Consider the following 22,994-nt stretch of genomic DNA (forward strand, 5'->3'; position numbering starts at 1 on the left):
AGGCTAAAGCAAGAGCATTGTTTGTGGCACTGGGCTAAAAATACAAGGTTCCCTCGATTTGGCTGCACTTTCTGCACCAGTTCATGGGTGCAGCACTTTTGCACTCAATTTGACAGTGCAGCGAGCCTACCCGCAACTCTGCAATCTATTCAACTTCACACTGCACGAGTTCATCTGCACTAGCCTTGGCCTAATCCGTAGCAGACAAGTAGCAGACAGCTCTGCGGCCGTGCTTGTTTTAGTGAGTGACGTTGAGACTGCCGCATGCCCGTGCTAGATGCAGCATCTGCACCGCGCCCTCACAAAAATGCTGAAATGACAGTGTGCACGTGGGTGTGTCGCACCTCTCTCTGGATGCACATGTAAGCGACTGGCTGGCCGGTGCGTGCACTGCATATGGGTTCTCACCTTTCTATTCAGCCCCGCACATTGCTTTACACCATTTCTCTTTTGTGTGCAAATATTATTATCACACGCACCACGTTGGAGCGTTTGTATTAGAGGCAGATGATGAGATGTTGCCGTTTTTTAATACATAGGTGATCGCAACAATTGTGATGACTCACTGCGACATCATTCACACCTCTGCTTACAGTAGCGACTGGCTTCGAGATTGCAGCCAGCCAATGCCTTCACTTGCCAGTCAGTCTCTGATACCGTATAGTGCGGAATATAGGTCGAGGTTTTTTCTGAAAAAGATTACCAAAAGGTCACCCCTCGACTTATATACCAGTCTTTGGCACAAACTGAACAGTTGTCTGGCAACATGTGCGAGCCGCGGACATTTTGGCATCCGCATCGTTATCGCTTCCATGCTGACAATTCTTTCCTTCCTCTTTGTCAACCAACACGGCTAAACGTTGACAGCGGTAATCGTTCTTGGCATTGTAACGTATTAATTTCGCGACAGCCCGAAAAATGAGTACCGGTACTCGATGTCAGTTCACTGCGGCGTTTAAAAAAAAAGTTACCGAATTCGCCAAAGAGTATGGGAACATGTGCGCCCGGCGACACTTTGGTGTCTCGGAGAAGACGCGACGGGAGGACGGAGCTCGTCATTCCAGGGGGCATGACTTCAACACTTCAGCCACTGGACGTCGTGCTGAATAAGCCCTTCAGAGACCGCATGCGTGAACTCTACAATCAGTGGATGGCGGGCGACAACCCAAAGACTCCCACCGGCCGGCTGCGCAGGCCGCCTCTCGCCACTGTGGCCACCTGGGTGGCTCAGGCTTGGCGCTCGCTGCCCGACGATATGGTGGTGCGGGCATTCAAGAAATGTTGCATGAGCAACTCGTTGGGCGGTACCGAGGACGACATGCTGTGGGACGCAGCCAGCACGAAGTAGTAGTCTTCGGACGAGAGCTCAGACAGCTCGGGCGAATGAGGAGGCAAGGAGTCTGGTGGCACCAGTGATTAAAATGAAGTTTTGTGCCTCATAATTTTTATGTTGACTTTTTTGCTTCAAGGTAAGGGGGTCGACCTATATTCCGCCTCTACCTATAGTATTTCGCATTATACGGTAGTCACTCCACTGACAGTGAGCCTGAGCTGTCGAGTTCAAATAAGTCATAGTTATCAGACAACTCAACTCTTTTCTACTGCAATTGGCAGACAACCACAGACACTCTTCGGACAGAACGGCAACAGCCTGAACCACGTGTACGAACTGTCAAAGGTCGCCTCGAGCAACAGCCTGAATAATCTCTTGAATCAAAGTTTGTAGACTCAGAGACGGGCGACCTGTACCACTTTGCACAAAGCAAGGGCGCTGTCAAATTCTTTATCACTTTTGGAATTAACAAATTTCATGGCCACTCCACGATATGCTTATGGCTTGTAGGGGTGTGCGAATATTCGATAATTTCGAATATTCGATCGAATAGCACGGTATTCGATATTCGCTTCGAACCGAATTCTCGGTATTCGAAATTTCGAAGTATTCGCCTCGCGCGAATAGTGTTTCTGGGGCGCTTGCCCGCTTGCTTTATGAGGTTTCAGTTCTATTGCCGCATAGATGGCTTTTTTTTATCGCGCTTTCAACGCTCGGGGGTCAGTCAATACACGAATCACAACCAGGTCGGGGTGCGAACCCAGCTACAAACGAAATAAAGGTGAGGGCGACGCGCTCTTGCAGAAGATCCTGCGTTCTGGCCGTCTCCGAGCCTCCCCACTAAGGCTGCCATAAGCCGCGTCGCTGCCACCGTGTCGAGGCAGACGCAAAGAAGGAAGAGCACAGCCATCAATCGTCTAAGCTTCAAAACAAGAAACCTCAGTTTACTGTTGCAGTGGTGGAACTGGCAACTGGCTTCTTGTAGCAGCTTTTGTAGCAGAAGAAATCGCAGTTTGTAGCAGCAATTTTAAGTTTTGTAGCAGGAAAAATGGCATTTTGTAGCAGAATTCGAGCTTTTGTAGCACAAAAAAAAAGCTTCGTACCAAAATTTCATGCCAAAGAACAGTTATCTTAAATAAAGAAGCTTTGTTGTATTTCTGGAACAGGCATTTGCTCAGACGTTCTTAGCAACCACAGCCATGCAAGAGCAAGCTTCAATCCCAAATGCCGTTTAAAGTGCTTGGTTCCTTAAAAAGAGCCGAAAATAAGCAAAACAGGAGGTTCTCCTAAAAACACTGCCGTTTTTATTCAGAAGAGCGACATAACGAGATGCTCAACAGAACTATAAAAAATGATACCGTTCTTAAAACAAACTTTCAGGTACTATTTCTTCCCTTTTCTTGATCACTCCAGCTTAGACAGTGCCGCTGCGAGCTTTTCCTGTCCATTCTTCGGAAGGGCTTGTCCACTCTCAACGTCTGCAAAATGTTTAGACTTGTCACCTTTTGTGAAAAGCAGCTCAGCATTGGTGATCATATTCCTGGCCAGTCTGATCTCTTCTTGTACCTTCTCTTCATTCTGACCTCTTTTCTGGGTGTCTTTGTCCTGTACATCAGTCTTGTTTCGCTTGTTTTGCACGGGTCTCTTCTCCTGCATCCGCCTCCAACCGTTGCAGCTGACGCTTCCGCGATCCTTTCACCGCTCTGATTAATCCTTGTGTCATAGGAATGGCAGCTGGATTTTCTGCCCGATATAAGTTAGTCATAAGTTTTGTTGCCTTTCAGCTTTGACAAAGACATCGAAGACGTGAAGTGCCCATCCACACAGGCAGTGCGCTGACAGTGGTCCCTTTGTTCACCTTCGGTTGCAAAGCAGCGATGGCGATGTGGCCGCCGGCAGATGCGTTGCCGGAAGTGTTGCCGGCAGACATCAGTTTTGGTTTCACGGAAATGAGTTTCGGTTTCGTTCTCGGCAGAGTTATTGGAGTTATTCAGAAATATTTCGGCGCAGGCGTGGCGCAAAAGTAGGCAAAAAACCGATTTTGTAGCAGCATGTAGCAGGATTTCCCATTTGGCGCAGTTTGGCGCAATTGGCGCAGCAGTTCCACCACTGCTGTTGTTGTTGTTGCGACTGAGCGAAGGATGAAAAGGAAAGTGCACGGGCCTGCCGACTGGCTCTAGCCGAGCCACCACCGCTGCCACGTGCAGATAGCGGAGAGTTCAAAGATAAGAGGAAAGAAAGAAAAAAGACACGCGTCACACAACCCAACAACCGCGTCCGCCGCGGCGGACGCTGGCTGGAAAATCAGATAAGCACCGAAGCCTGGCTGGAAAATCAGATAAGCACCGAAGCCGCGCCCGCCCGCTGCCCGCTCCACGACTCTCGATTTTTTTTCCCCGTTAGAGTTGCGGAAAAGATTACCAGATAGGACAGATGCAAAGATAAACACGCAGCCCTACCGCGCTATCGCTTCACCCAGTCAGGTGACGAATCATGCGTAGGGAACATGAGCGACCGTTCTCGGCAGCCTTCAAGCAAGCCATCATATTACCGGCGGAGTCGCGAAAAATTCAGCGGCAGCGCGGGGACTCGATGTCGGTGAAGTGTATACTTACATCAGTTAATGGGAAGGGCGCCTTTAGCGTGTGATAACGCTAAGCTTATTGTGCACCTGTGGAGGATTACTGCCGTTAACGCTCGGCATCTACGACTGGCGTCTTTTCTTGCTATTCTGACTGCTTGCGCGTTGATGGGAACGGAACGCCGCCGCCGTAATCAGGGCATTGAGCCATCTTCGGTGGTGTGCCTAACTCCGTCCGTCGCCGCAACTCGGGCACTCTGATACGTTGGAGGCTGAGAGCATTCTTGATGGAAGCGCGATGCTGAGTGCTGCTCGGAGGTACTACCGGGGACAATTTTGCCAGGACGCGCGAGCGGTGCGAATGACGTTTCGCTTGCGGCGCTAGAGTTTTGTACAGCCGCTTCCATTCTTGCTCGAGGGAATATGCTAGTCTGGGAATGTAAAAATTGTTCTTCCAGTATAAATTGCCAGTAAAAATTGTTCTTCACTCTAGGTGTTAAAATTTTGAAGTGTAGTTTTAAATAAAGCCTCAGTGCACGTGTGTAATGGCATCGTGTGTTGGGAAAATAAATGGTTTTGGAAATGCCTACTGTCACTCAGCCTCTTTTTAGTGCCAGAAGAACTATTCGAACTATTCGCTTCGAAATTATTCGAAGAAAATCGCTATTCGCTTCGAATTCGCTTCGAATCAAAAAACCACTATTCGCACACCCCTACTTATGAGGGTTTAAAGCCCCAAGACAACTCGGGCTATCAGGGATCCCGTAGTGAAGGGCTCCGGAAATTCGACCACCTGGGGGTTCTTTAACGTGCACTGACATCGCACAGTACACGAGCCTCTAGAATTTCGCCTCCATCGACATTCGACTGCCGCGTCCAGGATCTGTGCTGTAGTAAGCGTTTCTTGCAACTGCTCTGTACTTCGTGCAGTTCAGACGTCCACAGCCAAAATGGAGCATCTGCACTGGCACACCAAGAGAGGGCACATAAGGGAAGGCAGAGAAAGGCTGGTACCATTCGACGATACGCACATCAACCCGAGAGATCACCACCACCACCTTGTTATCCGGCAGAATGTGTGTAAAAGCACTGACTGCAAAAAGTGCAACGCCTGTCTAAATTACGCCTTGTCTGTGCGAAAAATAAGCAAATAAACTGTAATACCCAAATGCATTCTACTCTGTGCTTCACTTAATTAAATTAAGAATCTCGTGATGATGCCCTAACATGTGACCAGTAGTCATGCGCAGAAGAGGCAGCAGTGCAGTTTTCTGCCCTCCAATCAACACCAGACTCCTATAGTGGCTGGTTCTGTCTTTGTCCCAAATTTCGGGCAATACCCTTTCAAGACCAATCCCAAGGACCTAGAGGCTCAAGCGAGGAGGAGGGGAAGGAGCACTGTATATCCCACCAGTTGTGTTTTACAGTGGGCCCAACGTACCTGCTTTGGTAGGAAATAGGGTGCATCAGTCTCGAGCAGCAGACGATCCAGGGGAATGTGGCGAGCAGCTTCAGTGAGCGGGGACACGCCCTCGAAGCCCACCAGTGGGGTGAGCCCCAGACACAGGTTGGGAAACGCGTTGAGCCACTCCTGCGCCTCCGGCCAGCCGCCCGTGAAACAGTGCCGGTGAATCGGATGGTTTGCCGGCACCATCTGCAACGAAGCATGGAACAACAAGCCAGAAGTGCATCAACACACTGATCATAGCAGAGAAGCTTGGTGCTGGCGAACGTCCACTCAAACACGGTCTCTGGATTGACTGTAAATGAATCCCACTCACAATTACCGTGAACGCTAAGAACACACACAATCTCGGAGCATTGTTATAGAGTCCCTGTGCAGCCTTGGAACTGTGAGCTCCTTGAGTGCTCCATTCTTAGGCCTGTCAATGCATGGAGCACAAGATGAGTTAAATCATTTGCTGACTAGTTCACCATTAGAGATCAGTAAATAAAGAGTAACAACAGTACAAGAGTAACATTAGTATGCCAATTCAGATAAGTAAAGAGTAAAAATAACACAATCAGAATATAGACACCCACAGATGAACCTGATTTTAGGCAAGTAAAAAGTATAATGAAAAGCTTTAGCAAAAGTGGCACGCAGTACAAAAAGCAAACATTTCAGTGAATCAGGTCAATGCACCTCCTTGAGGATTCGAATGGTGTCCGGGGTGGAGTCTCGCGAGTGAATAACAAGTGGTAGTCTGCGGTTCATTGCCAGCTGCAGTTGCCTCCGGAAGACGTCTTGCTGCAACCTGTGGTCACACTGGTTTCTGTGGGGGAAAAAAAAAAAAAAGTCATCGCTGGCACACTGCCCACTCTTCTCCGCACATCTTTCATATGCCTCTTATGTGCGTCGTGTAAACTTCCAATGCCTTTGGCGTGCTTAATAACCTTGAAGTTCAGAATGGCGCAAAAGACACACACACAGGAAAAATAGGGGATGACACAAAATAGGGGATGTCCTGTGTGTGTGCCTTTTGCGCCATTCTGAACTTAAATCATGAACCAACTAGCCCCAAAGCAAGTTCTTAATAACCTTGGATGGCCATCCTACAGCTGGCCAGCAGATCTCTCGTACATTTACAACCAAGCTCCAGTTTAGTTAGAATAATTTGGCATGCAAGATGGACACAAAGAGCACGAACAACTCTCTTTGCATCTATTAAAAATGGAGTTATTTCCACTGCGTCCCACAACACAACTCCCACTGCATCATTCGTGCAAGAGCTAATTACTCCTATTGTGCATGTACTTGTGCACATTAGGTATTCCTTCTATGTTCATGCAGGAGTCAAATGAAATGACCTGCCGGCCGTAGCTGTACGTACTCCACACCAGCGATGCCCATTTCAAGAAAAACACAAATAATTCTTCAATCCCATGCAATGTTAGCCAACATGCAATACCCTTCGCCGGAGGCATTCGCGGTGTTCAATACTGGCTCAATGTCAGAACTGTGATGCTGAACCACTTCGTGACTGCACTTAGCACAAAGCCACACACACGCAGTACCTAGCAGTCATTGCATAAAGACCAGTACTAGTAATAAAAACAAGCAACGATCGTCTGCACACAAAGCGCACAAAGCCTCCTTATGCCTGCAACTTCATCCTTGGCTCCCATACAGGTAACAGAGCTCCATTCAGGTTTCCTACGCTGCAAACTCAGTAGCACAGACCAACTAAAATGCTGTATTTCAATGTTTTCGTTCATACTGTCATCTACTAGCTTCTTTTCTCTGCTCACTGATAAGTAACTCACTCCCTCGTTTCATCAGCCAATCACACAGTAAGGGTCTACAGTGTGGCAGCTTAAGGCCGCAGGCCGCACAAGTGAGCACGCTGCCAGCTGCCCGCTTCCGATCAATCCCAATGCAGCTAAACTTTGCAATAACGAACCACTCGATCGCAACAGATATAAAAATTACGAGTGATTCTGCTCGCAACAAAACGTGCAGCAATATGCAACGCATCAATAGCTGTTAAGCAATTTAAGCCCCTCTCAATTTTTTATAATGAGCTCGAGGGTACTATATGAGGCAGTCACAGTGTAAAGGGAAGGTAAAATCTGATGCAGGCAGATATACAGTTGATATCGTACTGTCATTTCGATACAGCTGGCACGGAAACATGCAAACGAACTTTGAAACAGTGCTGAAGCCAGCACCCAAAGTAATGATGCCACATTCCTGGACCACTTCTCAATGGCGCAACTACAGGCAGATGAATAGACAATGTCGCATAAAGAAGAGGCACTTGCACTGCTAACTAACAATGGGTGGCAAAAAAAGAAAGCAGCCAATCATGACAGCAACACCAAAGTGAACCACTCGCTTTGTTTTGAAATGCACAAGCAGCATGGTTAAGCACATTACTTCAAAGTACTGCAGTAAAGAACAACATCACAACAAACAAGCGCAACAGGGACAGTTTGTCTTTTCTGTCAGTGTACACTGCCAGCACGCGGCTGTTACTGAGAAGCTCCAAGTGCCTACGGCCCACACAGTCATCTCCGTGTTACACACGACCCAAGCAGGCTGTGCACTGTAAACGCTCTTCTTCACACATCTACACAGGCTTCCAAGGGGCAGGTACTCACTTGTGGGAGTAGTCGAGACCTATCTCACCAAGTGCCACCACGCTGGGATGGTCGAGGGCATGGATCATATGCTCTTCAACTTCATCGTTGTACTCGCGCACGTAGTGCGGATGGCACCCAAAGGTGCCCCACACACCGTCTTCTGACAGCAGCTTGTTCCACATGTTGTACTGCACCATGGCCAGAGCAAGATGAAAGAAGGAGATTGTGAGGCGCCGATAACACGAGAAGCTGCAGGTACAATGACCTTCCATCGATGTCCATGCAGCATAGCAGAAGCTGCATACGCCCAACATACCGTATTTACTCGCATAATGCTCGCACTCACATAATGCTCGCACCCCCCACATTGCCTATCGAAAATTGGAATTTTTTTTTTCCTCGCATAATCATCGCATCCCCAACATCACTCGACAGAACTAAGGAAAAGTGCATGCACTATCAAAATATAGCATTACCAAACTAATGATCCAAACTTCCGCGGTCACCTCATGGACTCTGTTCGCGCGAAGTTGACGGAATTGCGTACGGACATCGCAGTAATACCAGGTGGCCTCACATCGATGCTGCAGCCTCTGGACGTGTCTTTGAACAAGCCGTTCAAAGATAACGTTCGGAGGCTGTATGCAGAATGGATGGCCGAAGGCCAACACGCTCTTACGCCGGGTGGCAAGATAAAGAGGCCATCTGTGGAGCTGCTGTGCAGCTGGGTAGCAGATGCATGGAGCATGATTGGCGCTGACGTGGTCGTGAAGAGTTTCAAGAAAACTGGCATTTCCAACGCCCTGGACGCGACAGAAGACCACTTGGTGTGGGACGAAGATGAAGAGGGTGAAGCTGAGGAAGCCGACGAAGCAGCGACCAGCGATAGCGATGGCAATGTCGACGTGGACTCCGCGGACTCTGAGTGATGGTGATGTTGCGGGCGGCCAGCCTTCGCAAATAAAGTGTTTCTGCAGCTAGTGTTTGTCGTCTCTGTGGTTTTATTACAAACGTAAGTCCTGCTTGCAATTGAAGTTTTGGTTAAATTTACAATAGCTGGCTTGAGAACCCCGGTTCACAGCCTATTTACATTTGCTTTCAGCACTCCAAAGCATTGTTCAAAAATTTTCCCCGCTTAATTATCGCACCCCCTAACTTCGCACCGATTTTCTGCGAAAAAAAGTGCGAGGATTATGCGAGTAAATACGGTATTAAGCACTCAAATACAAAGTGCGATGGCTGAATTTCGATGGTGACGAAATTCTAGAGGCCCTTGTGCTGTGCGATGTCAGTGCATGTTAAAGAACGCCAGGTGGTCAAAATTTCCGGAGCCCATCACTATGGCGTCCCTCATAGCCTGAGTCGCTTTGGGACGTTAAACCTGAATAAACCAAACCAAATAAAAAGTGCATATCAAACTAGGTCACTATGACTTTCCTTAAGGAGACCAAACTTTTTTTCTCTTTTAAAATGGTGCGAGGCAGATGACAAGAAACGATAAAGCGGCAGCGCTGTCTCGGAGTCCTTCCTTGTTTTTGTTCATGTTGTGCTATTTCAAAAAAGATAGCCCGGCATTGCCCAACCATCAGCTTTAAGCACTGAACTTTTCTTCTCTCAAGGAGGCCTAAAACACGGCTATAATTTTTGTGTTCTATGTATATAAGTGTGCTGCACAATGAAGAGGTCACCTCGCCTGAATTAGTGCTTCACTGTGCACAAGGAACAGGCCTGCAGGCACGTTAGCATCTGCAGGTCTAGCAGTTTTCAAAAGACAAGCCGAAAAAGCAATGACAAACTTTCTCACTGCCTTTACAGTGTTCAGTTAATGACAATAGATGCAACTAATTTAGGCAGCTCAGGGATATAAGCCCATGCTTTAGCAGGGAAGATCTATTTTAGACCAGTTTATAGTGGAAAGTTCAACACCAAAGCAGATGTCTAGCAACAGCAGCAGAATAGTTGTGCGGACTAAGCCAGCGGCAAAAAAGCGTTGCAAAGGTAAAAACTTCATTCATGCACACTGAAGAATGCACCCACCAATTTAAGTCTGCTGAAACAGAGACATTCTAATCCAGCAGAGATTTAACATGATTGGCTCTCCAGGGTACTGACACGTAGTCTTGTATAAATGGCAGATGCCACCCAGAACAATGCAACGCATCTGCTATAATTATTTTCATTTAACTCAGTACAAATCATCATCAAATGACTCTCCAATACTATGGCTACTTATTTAAAGACAGACTTTTTGGTGCTCCATGTAGACTGCGAGACTGGACACCACCTGAAGACTTATTAGTGTAACATAAACTAAAGGTTGTATCAGCAGCAAAAACTCATGAGATGCAGGTGCACGGAAAATAATTTATTTCCGCTGTCAAGTAATCCAGTAACCTAAAAAGTGTCAAGGAATGAGCATACCTGCGTTCGCTATCCGCTGGTATGACAATATGACAAAGCAGAGAAGCAATAAATGTTTTTCCACCAGCATGCGTCCCATAAACTTTTCCTGCCGACAGTACACCTCAGCAAGAGCTATTAAGAGTATGCTTTTGGCAAGTTAGCACCTGTACTATGGTTTCCCTCATAGGTGAAACTCTCTGAGGTTGTACAAGGAGTGCTTCTGGGACAAGCCAAAGACACAATTTTATTTCACATATTGCTATAAAGCTTTTGTACATGGTTGTTTTTCCAATGCTGTTCATTTATCATAGTCCACACACAGCCTCATTGCTTTCTGTTACCCATATGAGACAGGTTATGCAGTGCGTTTTATGAGATCAATGTTGGTCCAGTGTGTTTTTACCCGGAAACACATTGGACCAACATTGTTCCAACTTGAGTTGATAAATTCTGTCTCCCTCTGCCATCTGCTAGCCACCCTGGTCAGCTGCCCCGGATAGGCAGTGGCGCAGAGTTCGACTCCCAGGCAAGAACGAATTTTTTTTTAACTGCGAAGCTTCTGAAAAAGCTGTATAGCATTCCTTTGTATCTATGTGGCTGTGCTTGAGTGAATTCAAACAAGTAATTACTCCGTTATTAAAAATTTACTCCCCCTTCAAGGATTACCCTGAACACACTGGACTAAGATCAAACTCCCTCACAATTACAGGTGCACACTGCGGTCACTGTAGACGAACCCGTACAGAATGCCAGCCGCATCATTTAAAGTGGCTCAGTTCAGTTTTAGCTCCATGGTGCTGAGATAAGTGCAAATTAAAAGTGAAGAATCGAGCTATACTGGTCATTAACGAATTCATTAGCTTGTAAATGGCCACAGAGACAACATGACCTCAATATCTTAGTCACGGTGGTACTCCAACTGTGTGGTATCGTGAAGAAGTTCCAAAAATAAAACGTCCAAAATTTTACAGCATTGACAAGTCTATTAAAAGTACTCTTTTTCTTTGCATGTGCGTTCATTGGGTTCGTTTTTCATAACGTTGGCAGGACTGCCAAGGCAAAGGTTTGAAACCAGCTCACACCATACACAAACAGCAGATGGTAATGTTATATTCTGTAGTTCAGAATAGTGCAGGAAATCAAAACACAACTAGGCTTCACTGGTCACCTTTTTCACTGCACATTGACGGAATGAGCTAATAATGAGCGGTACACACGCATAGTGGGGCGGTAACCCTCACCACATGGCACTGGCAGCAGCATCTGGTGGCTGTTGGAACAGAACTTTGGTGCAGCATCGGCAAAATTTTACCCAAGAAAACCAAGCAGCATGTTGCAAATTTGACACAATGGTGCAGTGCGACATCTGGAGCAGCATTCCCCCACTTCATCACTAATCTGTGCACAACCTACAGTTTCGGTGTGAATTTCACTTCTGTGTCACAAAACTGTCACGACAAAGCCCACACAATGGCATCTCTAAGTACCTCGCGAATAAAAATAAGTGATGCAGGTGCAAGCTGTAGTCGCAGCAGGGGCCAAGTGGTTTGAGCATCCGGCCTCATATGTGGGAGGTGTAGGGTTCAATTCCCGATGCCACTGAGTACCCACTGGTTTTTCAATGGATAAGGCCTTTCCCTTGGCATTGTGTTTGGTTTCTTTTCTTTCTTTCTTTACTTCTAAGCAGCACATGCTCAAGGCACAAATGGGAGTAAAAAGCCACATTACGCGGCTTGACAGGTCCCATCACCTAGGCTTCTTCAGCAAGGCAATGCAGGTATTACTAGAAGGGTGAGAAACGTGAACTTCATGTAACAGTTTACAAATTAAGGAGACTTGAAACAGAAAAACTACAATAATCACCAAATTTAAAGTTTGAAGGGAATATTATGATCATTGCTTCAAAGAAAAAGGGGTTTTGACCCATCCTCATGCAGACCAAAAACTGTTAGCCATGGCATTTGGGGCCAAGTTGACCTAGTGCCAGTACAAATCAAGTGACCATCATCATTAGAGGTGAGTTGTGTCAAATGCATACCTGCTTGAAGGTGACCGGGTTACAGAAGTTGGCCACGCATCCCTCGTAGCAATCCGGAAAGGTTGCTGCGTGCTCGAGCCGAAACTTGGCATACGTCCCATAGTGGCCCACCTTGCTGAAGATGAAGTCCAAATGGCAGTGAGAGTCCACCAGGCCCACCTTGGAGGCGAGCGAGTATGGCCACGACTTCTGTGGCGCTGATGACACAGGCACGATGCTCGAAGAAGTCGTCTGTGCTGTCTCCAAAAGCGGTGCTGTATGTGGGGGTGGTATCCAGAAGCTGTGCCGACGACGGCGCAGCGGCCGCGTTGGCGGTGGACTGCGCTGTGGGGTGTAGAACGACGGACGGAACACCACTTCGGTTGTGTCTTCTTGCTCGTAGATGGACATTGTCGGCGAGATTGAGTCTTCATCGGACTCCTGCAAGTATACACAGTGAGTGTGAAATAGCTGAGTAAGGAAGCTAAATTGAAGCTGCAGTTTTTTTCAGTGCTACAAGGGCACTGAGGCCAAACAGCGCAATGAACATTTTACTAAGTCTAAGTTCCTTCTGTTTGTTAAGGCTGTTGTTGGAAGGGGTCTGCAATCAAAAAGCTCATTGTGGGGTACGAGTAGCTTATTAGAGGTGCATCTAAGACCAATGTGCACAGTGAACATTTGCCACTCTTCGTGCCTTTTTAATGCATGCCCAGCAGTCAACTAGCCAAGTCAATAACAGACAGGTACAAGTGCTTCTCCATGAGCAACTCAATTTTTTGCGGTCAAGTTTTAGAGACAGGTAGAACAGAAGGTTGGTATTATGGGGGTGCTTACTAAACTAGTCACTCGAGTAATGACAACAAAAAGTACTGCTTTAGATAGAGCCTGCCGTATACACCAGAGCTAATAAAGGGTGACAAGAGAGGTTATCAAGAAGACAAACGCAGCTACACGACAAGGAAGCAATACAAGATACAGAAATTCTTCTCATGTGCACGCGCTCTTGAGGATGGCCTGGGCTCAAAAACTGAATGTACGAGGCAGCCACGAGTACAACATTAAAAAACAAAAAAGTATGTGACCAAGTGCTGTGCATTGTAGCCAGAGACAAACCCCTACAGGTGAAATGCTACAGAATTTGGCTCTTGATGCTGATTTAAGAGCCAGCATAAACGAAAGTTACAAGTACAATGCACAGACTCTTTGGAAGCGATTAGCAAGCTTAACCCTTCACAGTCATTAGACCTGCCTCGCCATCCCCATCATAACAGAATGCCCATTCAGGTTAAATGTTGAGTGACAGCGAACAAGCTATTCAAAACCTGTTTAACCAAACTCTGGGCTCTGTCTTCCTTGTCTTGCTTGTTATCTAGCACCATTTCTTAATGGCCCTTTCAACCCACATTTTTTATGGTCTTTTTTTTTTTTGCCCTCAGAAAAAAACAAGGTCAACCAATGAACTTTGGCAATGTGGGCAATGACAGTGACGTTTTTGATGCTATCATTCCATAAAATCAGCTAGTGAAAGTTCATTGATAATGTATAAAATTTTAGTCAGATGCATTTTTAAGATGCGAAAAGCTTGACAGCACCGTCGTCACACATTTATTAGCACTTTTTTTTGTGTGTGTACAGTGTGTACAGACTCGCTACTGAACCCAGTTGCATCTGAAGTAATTGCAAGTGACTACCATCTGGACTTATCGGCATATTTATGCCATCGAAGAGACCACAGTTTATACACTCAGTAGCCTCCTTTTCTGAGTAATGCAATTTCCTGCTCAGATGCAAAAAAGAGACAGCAGAGACGTTCTAGCAGTCCCACAAAAAACAGCACTAGGAAAGTAATGTGATTGCATACCTGATCTTCCTGTGCGCAGTGCATGCTGTAAGTACTAGGGCCCCACCACTGCAGACCACCTCTGGAGGCAGGCACGGGTGAAGCCCGCAGACCATCAATTTCGGGGCTGGAACGGCTTCTTTTCACGGAAGGAAACTGCTCATCTGTCGCACGCTTTGCTGGCGTGGGTGCCTTCTTCTCTGACCACCTGTTAGGCATGACGACCGAAGGAGAGTGCTCTGGAATTGGGGGAGGAGGTACAAACCGGTTGTACACTGGCAACTGAAAGCCATTTCCCAGTGAGGTCTCAATCGTAAGGTCTTCCTGGGACTGGCAAAGGCGGCGCAATTCAGCACAGTCATCCGAAGAATCAGAGCTGGCACCGGGAGATGGCGGCGAGGTTCTGTGAGGAGCAGTAGAAGCAAGACAGCTGCGAACAAGGGCTTCACAAGGAGGCGGTGGAGGCTGCATGCAAGAAAGCGATGTGCCATTTCTGTTGTCCGAAACCACTCTGGAAGGTGCTTGCACTCGTTGTTCTGGAGAGGATCGTAACATGCTGGCAAGCACCACACGACCCCGACGCGAGGCAGGCCGGCTGGGACCCAGCTCCACTGAAGCGGAGTCGCTGTCATCGTCCGTCAATGCAGCAAGTTCAAGTTGCCAGTCGCTGCAGTAGACTTGTTCACCCATAACGACAGCCCTACATAGAAAGGGTACAACCATCATAGGTTCACGCACACAATGTGTTCAGACTACGAAGTAGTACACACGTGCTCCGACTACAGATTATCAGTACATCATACGGTCCTGCCAACTGATACCGCAAATTCAGTAATTGACATGTCTCTATCCACAACCTTAAACGAAGGCTATGTAAAGAAGACAACCAGCAGCTGCAGTGTCAGCGCACAGTGCGAGACGAAAGTGCAGACTGTTCGAGCCCAGACCTGGGACTGGGGTAGAGCAGGAAATCCAGAGCTCAAACACTTCGTGCACTCGTCTCGCGCTGTGCGCTGCCAATCTTTTTCTTTGCACCCAAAACAACTTGAATCTTCCATGAAGCCACAGTAAAATCCCATGGTCTTTAAAAAATGACACTGCGAATGGGATATTCTCATAAGCACTAGTTCCACATTGCCGAGGCACGTGATTGCACCTAGCTTGCATGGTGCATACATCAGTTTCAAACCTTCCCTCAAAACGGGCTTTACATTCGCATGTCAGTACAAGTGTATTGCTGCTATGATGGATAAAACGTCCAGCAGTAACTAACCATTACACCAACTTCACAAACATGGTAGTCTAGGTTCTCCAGAACTGCATCTATGCAAATGAATGTTAAATGGACACTCCTCCAGTTGTTCTTCAGCACAAGAAGATACAGGTCACTAATGCACATTTTCCGGCATTGGAGATTACACGGTGTACCTGCCGCTTCGTGCTGGACAGTTGTCCAGTTTATTGAATACTAGTGCATAAATTTTCAGCCACACACAGTATCCACTGCTGGCAACCCAAGTTTACTGATGTTATACTGATCCACCTCAAGGTCAGCAGTTGAAGCAGGAACAATCTCCGCAGCAGGCACATCACTTTTTTGTAAAGCCAACACACGTGCCTCATCAGCCACGAAAAATCCTGGCTAAATATTGCCACAGGTGTCAAGAAGTGCGTAAAAATCTGGCATACAAGAAACGGCATGCCTTTCGGGAATGAAAAAGAACTGCGCCATTAAACCTCCGACAACTAAGTTTCGATCACTTACCAAACAGTATGTGCGTGACACGCAAATACGCAATGCCAGCAACCACCTGAGACTGAACTTCTCACGCAGTGATTGAGCTAGAGGATATAGCAGAGGAGTGGTTCATTCAAACAGTACACGATAGGAATCGCCAATCTGTAAAGACGTGTCACCGAGACGTTAAGAACGAAAAGAGAGTTTTCAGTCTCGAGTCTATCTGATTTGACCAGCTGTGACCTGACCTCCGATGCAACTGTGCTGCTCGCTATGATTACATGATACTGTTCACGTCTTAAGTGCATTTTTTTTTTTTTAGGTTTGACACTTTTCTATATATATATAAACAGTTTGAATTTCAGCGACCACCTGTGTTTTGATGTCTATCCTTTGTGTCTGCGACTGGTTTTGCGCTGTAGCTTCCAGCTTCGCACAGCGAACCAATTATCCCAAGAACGGGCCATCCTGCACTGTAAGTGATCGCCCCCACAAGCTACAGCAGATGGCAACGCGAAAACCGAAGAATGCAATAGCGCGCGCAACTGCAATAATATGTTTGGTTTAGTTTGGTTTATGGGGTTTAACGTCCCAAAGCGACTAAGGCTATGAGAGACGCCGTAGTGGAGGGCTCCGGAAATTTCGACCACCTGGGGTTCTTTAACGTGCACTGACATCGCACAGTACACGGGCCTCTAGAATTTCTCCTCCAAAGAAATTCAACTGCCGCGGCCGGGATCGAACCCGCGTCTTTCGCAATAATATGTAAATAGATTTATTGCCGGTGTACCTCGCCCCCTGTCCTTTCTACTATCCCCTCACCTCTTTCATTTCACTTCTGCACACTGCCTGCTAGCCTTTATTTCCGCTGCCCCAGCTCAGGTGCTTTCCAGCAGCGATGGCAGATGCCGGGGCTAGCAACAATCTTTTTTGCTTCCATTTATCATGCATAATAAAACCGCTTACTACTACTACTACAACTGCAAAAGTTTCCACTCACCTGCAAGAGACTTAGAACACCGGCGAATGACCGCAAATGAGTTTGTGGCCCCCAAAGCTACAGCAACACGCAAAGTGGCAGTGCTTGGCAAAGCGTCCTCACTTCGGAGGCGCCTTGGTGAGAACGCCAACCATCCGAACCGCCAAAGCGTCCCAACGCCGACGACGCGCTCTAGAATCAGTCACGTGCGTATCCTACAAGGTTGGCCGCATGGTAACGCGCAGGAACCCGACGAGCTCCACTCAGTTGTTGCTGTCTGCTCCCTGCGTTACAGCCGCAAAAAAATGTGTTGAGCTCTTCGTTATCGTCAAATGCGCTCGCTGTAGCTTAATATGTGACTCACTTCAAAATGACGTCTTTTGTTTAGCCGGTAGCTCTGGTTTGGCTAACGCACACCCAGCGTGACGTGATGTACTTGTTTATTGTTTTTGTTTCGTTTTCAGTAAAAAAAAATAGTGCAACAAATGCGCTTTTTTTTAATAGCTTTGAATATTAATACATGTAATTCAAATAAAAAGGTTTTTAGGTCAGTCATGAAAGAAACAAATGTATTATGAACTAATTTTATTTTACTTAATGTTAGGCCAGATTTGGACCATGCACGGGCCCGTGCACAGCTAGGGTATCGAGGACCAAAGAGCCCTCATATAAAACTATATAAAACAGGTCCATCTGACATCAGCCAGCGTCTTCGCTTCGGCGGACGCGGTTGTTGCGATGCGCGTCTCTTCGTTCACTCCTGCCTCTATCTGCACGTGGCAGCGGCGGTGGCTCGCCTCAAGCCAGTCGTGGTGGTGGTGGTGGTGGTGAAAAACTTTAATCAAGAGAGCTTGAGGGTTAAAAAAAAATAAATAACCCTGCTGCATGGTCGGTATCCTTAGTCCGGGACACCGCATGACGAGGCCCCGTCTCGCGCCCGCTTGACCAGAGCCCTTTGGGACTCCAGTGTGGAGCAGTTGAGGAGGGCAGTCTCCCATGCCTCTCGGGTGGGGGTGGGGGAGGGGGGAAGGTGAGGATTCTGAGTACATGCCCACACCATGTGAAAGATATCGCAGATCTCTCCACAGTGCGGGCAGCGCCCATCTGTGTTCGGATCGAAGTGTTTTGCTATTGCAGGACAGAGAAGGGTTCCTGTCTGCAGGCGCCGCAGAGTTCGCTCCTCCGCCTTACTCAGCCCCTTGGCAGGTGCCGGGTAGAGACGGTGGCTGTCGCAATAATAAATTAGGATTTCGCGGAACCGCAGAAGCGGTTTATGAGCTTCTGAGCCATGAGAGCTAGGATGAGGAGCCCGGTGTGTGAGCGCTCGGGCGGCCGCATCAGCGGCCTCATTGCCTCGTAGACCCTGGTGGCCAGGAGCCCAGATCACTTTTGTGCGAGTTGGATCGGCGAGAGCGCGTCTTAGAATTTGCGAGGCCAGAGGTGATATTTCGCCTGCAAGATAATGTTCACAGGCCCGGCGAGAGTCTGTAATAACCGTTTTCGATTTTGGATCGGCGGCAGCGAGAGCTATTGCGACTTCCTCCGCTCGTGTTGAATTTGGGGCCCGAAAAGATAGCCCATCGACATTCATTCCCCGGTGGACTACGGCAGCCGTGAAGAATCCTGCGGGCGACGGCCCTGTGATGTCCACGTAATAGACGCCCTCTTTATACCCATATTGCCTCTCAAGCGTGCGAACCCGCGCTTGTCGTCTGCCTTCATGTGAAGCCATGTCCATGTTACGCGGGAGCGGAGCGACCAAGAGCATGTGGCGCCACAGCACCGGGATGTTCTCCGTCCCCTCTGGTATGCATGTGTGTTGGATGTGTAAGCGGTTTAGCAGGCGGCGCCCAGGCACCGTCTGCGATAGCCGCGTATATTGGTTCACGAGGTGGGCCTCCCGCAACTCCTGATAGGAGTTTACCACTCCCAACGCCTTCAGTTTGGCGTTGGAGGTAGCCACCGGAAGGTCCAGTGCTCGCTTTGTTGCCTTCCTGATGATGGCGTCAATGCGCTCGTCTTGTTGTTTGGTGGTGCGTAGGTACGGCACGGCGTAGAGGATCCGGCTGGTCACGAAGGCATAGGCGAGCCGTAGCGCGTCCCTGCCCCGCAGACCACCCCGCTTGTTGGAAACACGGCGGATCATGCGCCCTACCTGTTCACCTATGCTCTTGAGTTTCGCTATAGTAGAGTCCGGCCTAAGTTTGTTATTGATGAACAGACCCAGGATCCGGAGCTCCGCCACTTCTCTGATGGGACCGCCTGACAGAGATATGTGTAGAGACGTGTTGTCCTTGTGGTTTGTCCTGACGTGTAGAAGCTCTGATTTGGCGGGAGCACATTGGAGACCACAGTCGGCAGCATATGCTTCGACTATGGTGGCGGCCTGCTGAAGGCGGTCCTCTATCTCCCCAAGGCTCCCCTCGGTGGTCCAGATTGTAATGTCGTCTGCGTAGAGTGCGTGTTTTATGCCATCTACCTGAGCCAGTCGGCCGGGCAGGTGCATCATGGCGATGTTGAAAAGGAGCGGTGATAACACCGCCCCCTGTGGTGTACCTCGTGTACCCATAGAGTACGGGCCGTACTCCTCGTCCTCGATCCGGAGGAGTGCCTGACGCGCAGAGAGGAAGTCTCTGACATAGGCGAAGACCTTCGCCCCGCAGTTAGTGGTGTTCAAGTTAGAGAGTATGGTGGCATGTTTAACATTGTCAAACGCCCCCTTAAGATCGAGGGCGAGAATGGCCTTGTCGTTTTGTTGCATGGCTGTGGGTCGTATTATGTCCCTGTGTAGTTGGAGTAGGACATCCTGTGCAGACATGTGTGGGCGGAACCCGAACATAGTGTCTGCAAAGAGGCCCTTACCCTCCATGTATGGAGAGAGGCGATCCCGAACCATCGTCTCCATGAGCTTTCCCACACACGAGGTTAATGAGATGGGTCTCAAGTTGTCCGTAGTCACGGCTTTACCTGCTTTGGGGATGAACGTTACAAGGGATGTTTTCCATTCGAGTGGGAGCGGACACCCATCCCAGATCTGATTTATGTATTGTAGCAAATGGAGATATGCACAGTCGGAGAGGTTCGCCAACAGTTTCACTGTTATGCGATCCCGACCCGGTGCCCCACCTCGGCGCATTTTAGCCAGGGCCGCCTTAAGGTCATGCAACTCAAAAGGGGCGTCTAAATCCTGATTTGGCTTGCCGGAGTACGTGTACTCGGGCCCAACCGGGTCGTTTGTGCGGCAGAGATACCTGTCGCACAAAGTGTCCGCAAGTTGCGCCGTCGTACCTTGGTACCCGTGCAGAGCCCGCCGGAGCTGTTTTTGCGTCTCCCCTTTCGTTTGAGAAGGGTCGATGAGGCTGCGCAAGAGACGCCAAGTCCCCTTCGAGCTCATCTGACGCGCTGCCGAGTTGCAGCGTTCTATCCAATTGGTGTCTGTGAGCTGGGCGGCATATGCCGCGCAGCCTGCTCCGTAAGTTGTGCAATACGAGCTCTAAGCTTGCGATTCGTCTTGTGTTTCTTCCATCGTTTTGTTAAGCTCCGGCGCGCCTCCCACAGATGCAGGAGGTGATTGTCCACTGCGGGGATCTCGTCGGTGGTGTGAAGTGTTTGCGTGTGTTGTTTCTGTATGTTGGTGACCTGTGTTGCCCACTCCGCATAGCCGTCAGAGAATAGTACCGGAGGGACGTCCTGAATTCGAAATTGGTGCCAATTGGTTATTTTCGCCTGGCCCCATTTTTTACGGGCTGCCTTCGCCAAAAGCGTGATGCGGAGAAGGCAGTGGTCGCTGCCCAGGGTATCCCCCAGGTTCTCCCATGTGGCGTTTGTAGTGTTCCTAACCAGAGATAAGTGCCTGTGCACTTTCCTTTTCATTTCCTTCTCTCATTCGCAAAAACAACAACACAAGCCAGTGGAGTCATAGAGAAACAAAGTATGTTTCTGTATGGTGGAGCCCTGGAATGAGGACCCCACCCATAAGCCTCATTTTGATCATTGGGTTTGCCTACCTACCTACCCAGGATATTAGGCATCACATGGATCTGTAACATGATTACAGTTTGGAGTCCGTGAAAGTGCAAAATATGTCGAGTATGAAATTCGCACTTTTTCTCAGATTGGACGAAGGAGCCAACTTATAGTTGTCACGAAACATTCAAAGCTGCGGCTCTGAATGTTCTCATGAAGCATTGCAAAGGGGGCAGATACTACAGATATGGCCTGGCGAAGTGAGTTGAGGTGAGAGGTGGCAATCGAAAGGCAGTCGGAGTGCATTGCTAGATAAATGCGACGAGACGACGCGAAATGGGCAAACAGCAGCAGCTTTAGGATGCAACAAGAGCGAGACCATTTCTTCCACGCTTCCTCGCGACAGAGCGCTGCTCTGGAGCGGCGTTCTCGAAAAGGTGTAGTGTATAGACCGTTTACAGCGCGCAGTTCTTCCATTTGAGACCAGATGGCGCCACACGTGCGCTCTGAACACGGCACCATTACTTGCCTCGTAAGTCGCCGGCGTGTACGCCTCGACGCAGCAGTGGAAATTTCGCGGGTGGTTGCCGAATGTGTTCTTTCTACGATGTGAAAAGGCAGAGGAAACACATGCTCTGTTGTGGATTGCAAGAATTGCGACAGAGAGTTAAAGGTTCAGGATGTGATCGTTTGCGAGCTTCACGAAACCGAACTGCACAAGTAGGTAATGCCAATGTTCGCGCCCGTTCGCCACGCACCCTTTCCGAACTGGCGAATGCAACAAACACGTTCGCCAGCGCTAGATAGCTAATAAAGAAAGGTTTCGATCTTGGAAAATCGTCGAGGGTAAGTGCACAACACAGCCGCATGAAGAAGCTGTTCCGCCACCGAAACCATGACGGCGTGCTTTCAGTTATTGTGCACTGTGCTCAGACCGCATTGATCGTAAGTTGTGGTCTGTGACCATTAGTAAAACGAGCGCCCGAGGCCGAATTAGAAACGAAAAAAAAATAAGACTACTGACGCTCCTTCATACGCCTGCTGTTTGTTATGCACTGCACAGCCGTGCGAGCCGACAACGCTTACCGTCAGTCCGTGTATTACACGCAGTCTTCGTGCTACTGTTCAATTTCGCTCCAAGTAGCGCGGTTTTCGTGGACCGTGTTCGGATTACAGCATTTGGTTTACGGCTGCTGTGCCGGACGGTGATCACTTGCTCGCGGTCCATGCGAGACAGTCACTAAAAGTGACTCCGTACGCTCAGAGTGAAGCTGATTAATTACAACCAACGAGACCACGAGCATTTCCATGTCCGCATATCGAGCGTCGAGCGTACCAAAATTTTTTATATGAGGCTGACGTTACTGTAAAATTCGTCCAGCATGAACGCGTGGCCATGCGCGCGTTATAACAATTATATCGCGGAATCCTTCGAAACGATTGCACGCCAGCTTGTGAAGGCTGCTTGATGCATGGTACTGCTACCATGATAGTCAACCTTTGTGTGTCTATTTATTTTTGTCGTTTTTCTATGTTTAATCAACCAATAAGAAATATTTCAGGTTTCCTAAGCACCGTTAACAGGGTGTAAACAAATGCATACGATGTGCATGCGAGCGTTTCAGACCAGTGTCTGCATGCATGTACAGAATAGGACAACAACCTGTAAGGCCGCAAGAACATTAAACATTGCCGTTTTATATATTAACAATAAAAAACATTAAACAGAGTCTTCAGCGCATGCAGAGACAAGCATTCAGGCGATCCGCCCGTTGCCTCGAACAGGCGGAGAGCTCAGCGGCTCTCCGCGACATGAAGTCCGATCGTGTTTTCACGCGTGAAGTGATCAAATTAGGGTTCTCACATGTCCTTCCAAGCTTTGGCCAAACCATAGTTTCGTCTTCCCCCTCCTTTACAACCGTATCAGCCGGAACACTGCCTGTCGGAACCGAACCGTCAGACGCAGCAGCCTTCGCGACGAGGCGCGCGCCGAGCGGTCAGGAGGCGAGTAATGGCGGCGTGATCACGTGATCAAAGATGGCAGCCCCCAT

At 48.4% G+C, this 22,994-nt stretch overlaps 1 protein-coding gene across 1 annotated transcript in view; it reads right to left on the reverse strand.

The window, feature by feature from the left end:
- Window positions 1-17,410, reverse strand: part of LOC149358307 (uncharacterized) — a 19,330-nt gene extending 1,920 nt beyond the window's left edge. The window contains exons 1-7 of the mRNA XM_089570344.1: window positions 17,342-17,410; window positions 16,999-17,261; window positions 14,282-14,960; window positions 12,442-12,861; window positions 8,019-8,188; window positions 6,061-6,190; window positions 5,356-5,568 (exon numbers count right to left, since the gene is read on the reverse strand). Coding sequence (XP_089426470.1) covers window positions 5,356-5,568; window positions 6,061-6,190; window positions 8,019-8,188; window positions 12,442-12,861; window positions 14,282-14,950 — 1,602 coding nt within the window. The 5' untranslated portion in view covers window positions 14,951-14,960; window positions 16,999-17,261; window positions 17,342-17,410. The remainder of the gene's footprint in view (window positions 1-5,355; window positions 5,569-6,060; window positions 6,191-8,018; window positions 8,189-12,441; window positions 12,862-14,281; window positions 14,961-16,998; window positions 17,262-17,341) is intronic.
- Window positions 17,411-22,994: the final 5,584 nt, after the last annotated feature.

The sequence above is a fragment of the Amblyomma mixtum genome, chromosome 2 (genome assembly GCF_055824585.1).
Source record: "Amblyomma mixtum isolate Tamu chromosome 2, ASM5582458v1, whole genome shotgun sequence".
Taxonomy (NCBI): Eukaryota; Metazoa; Arthropoda; class Arachnida; order Ixodida; family Ixodidae; genus Amblyomma; species Amblyomma mixtum.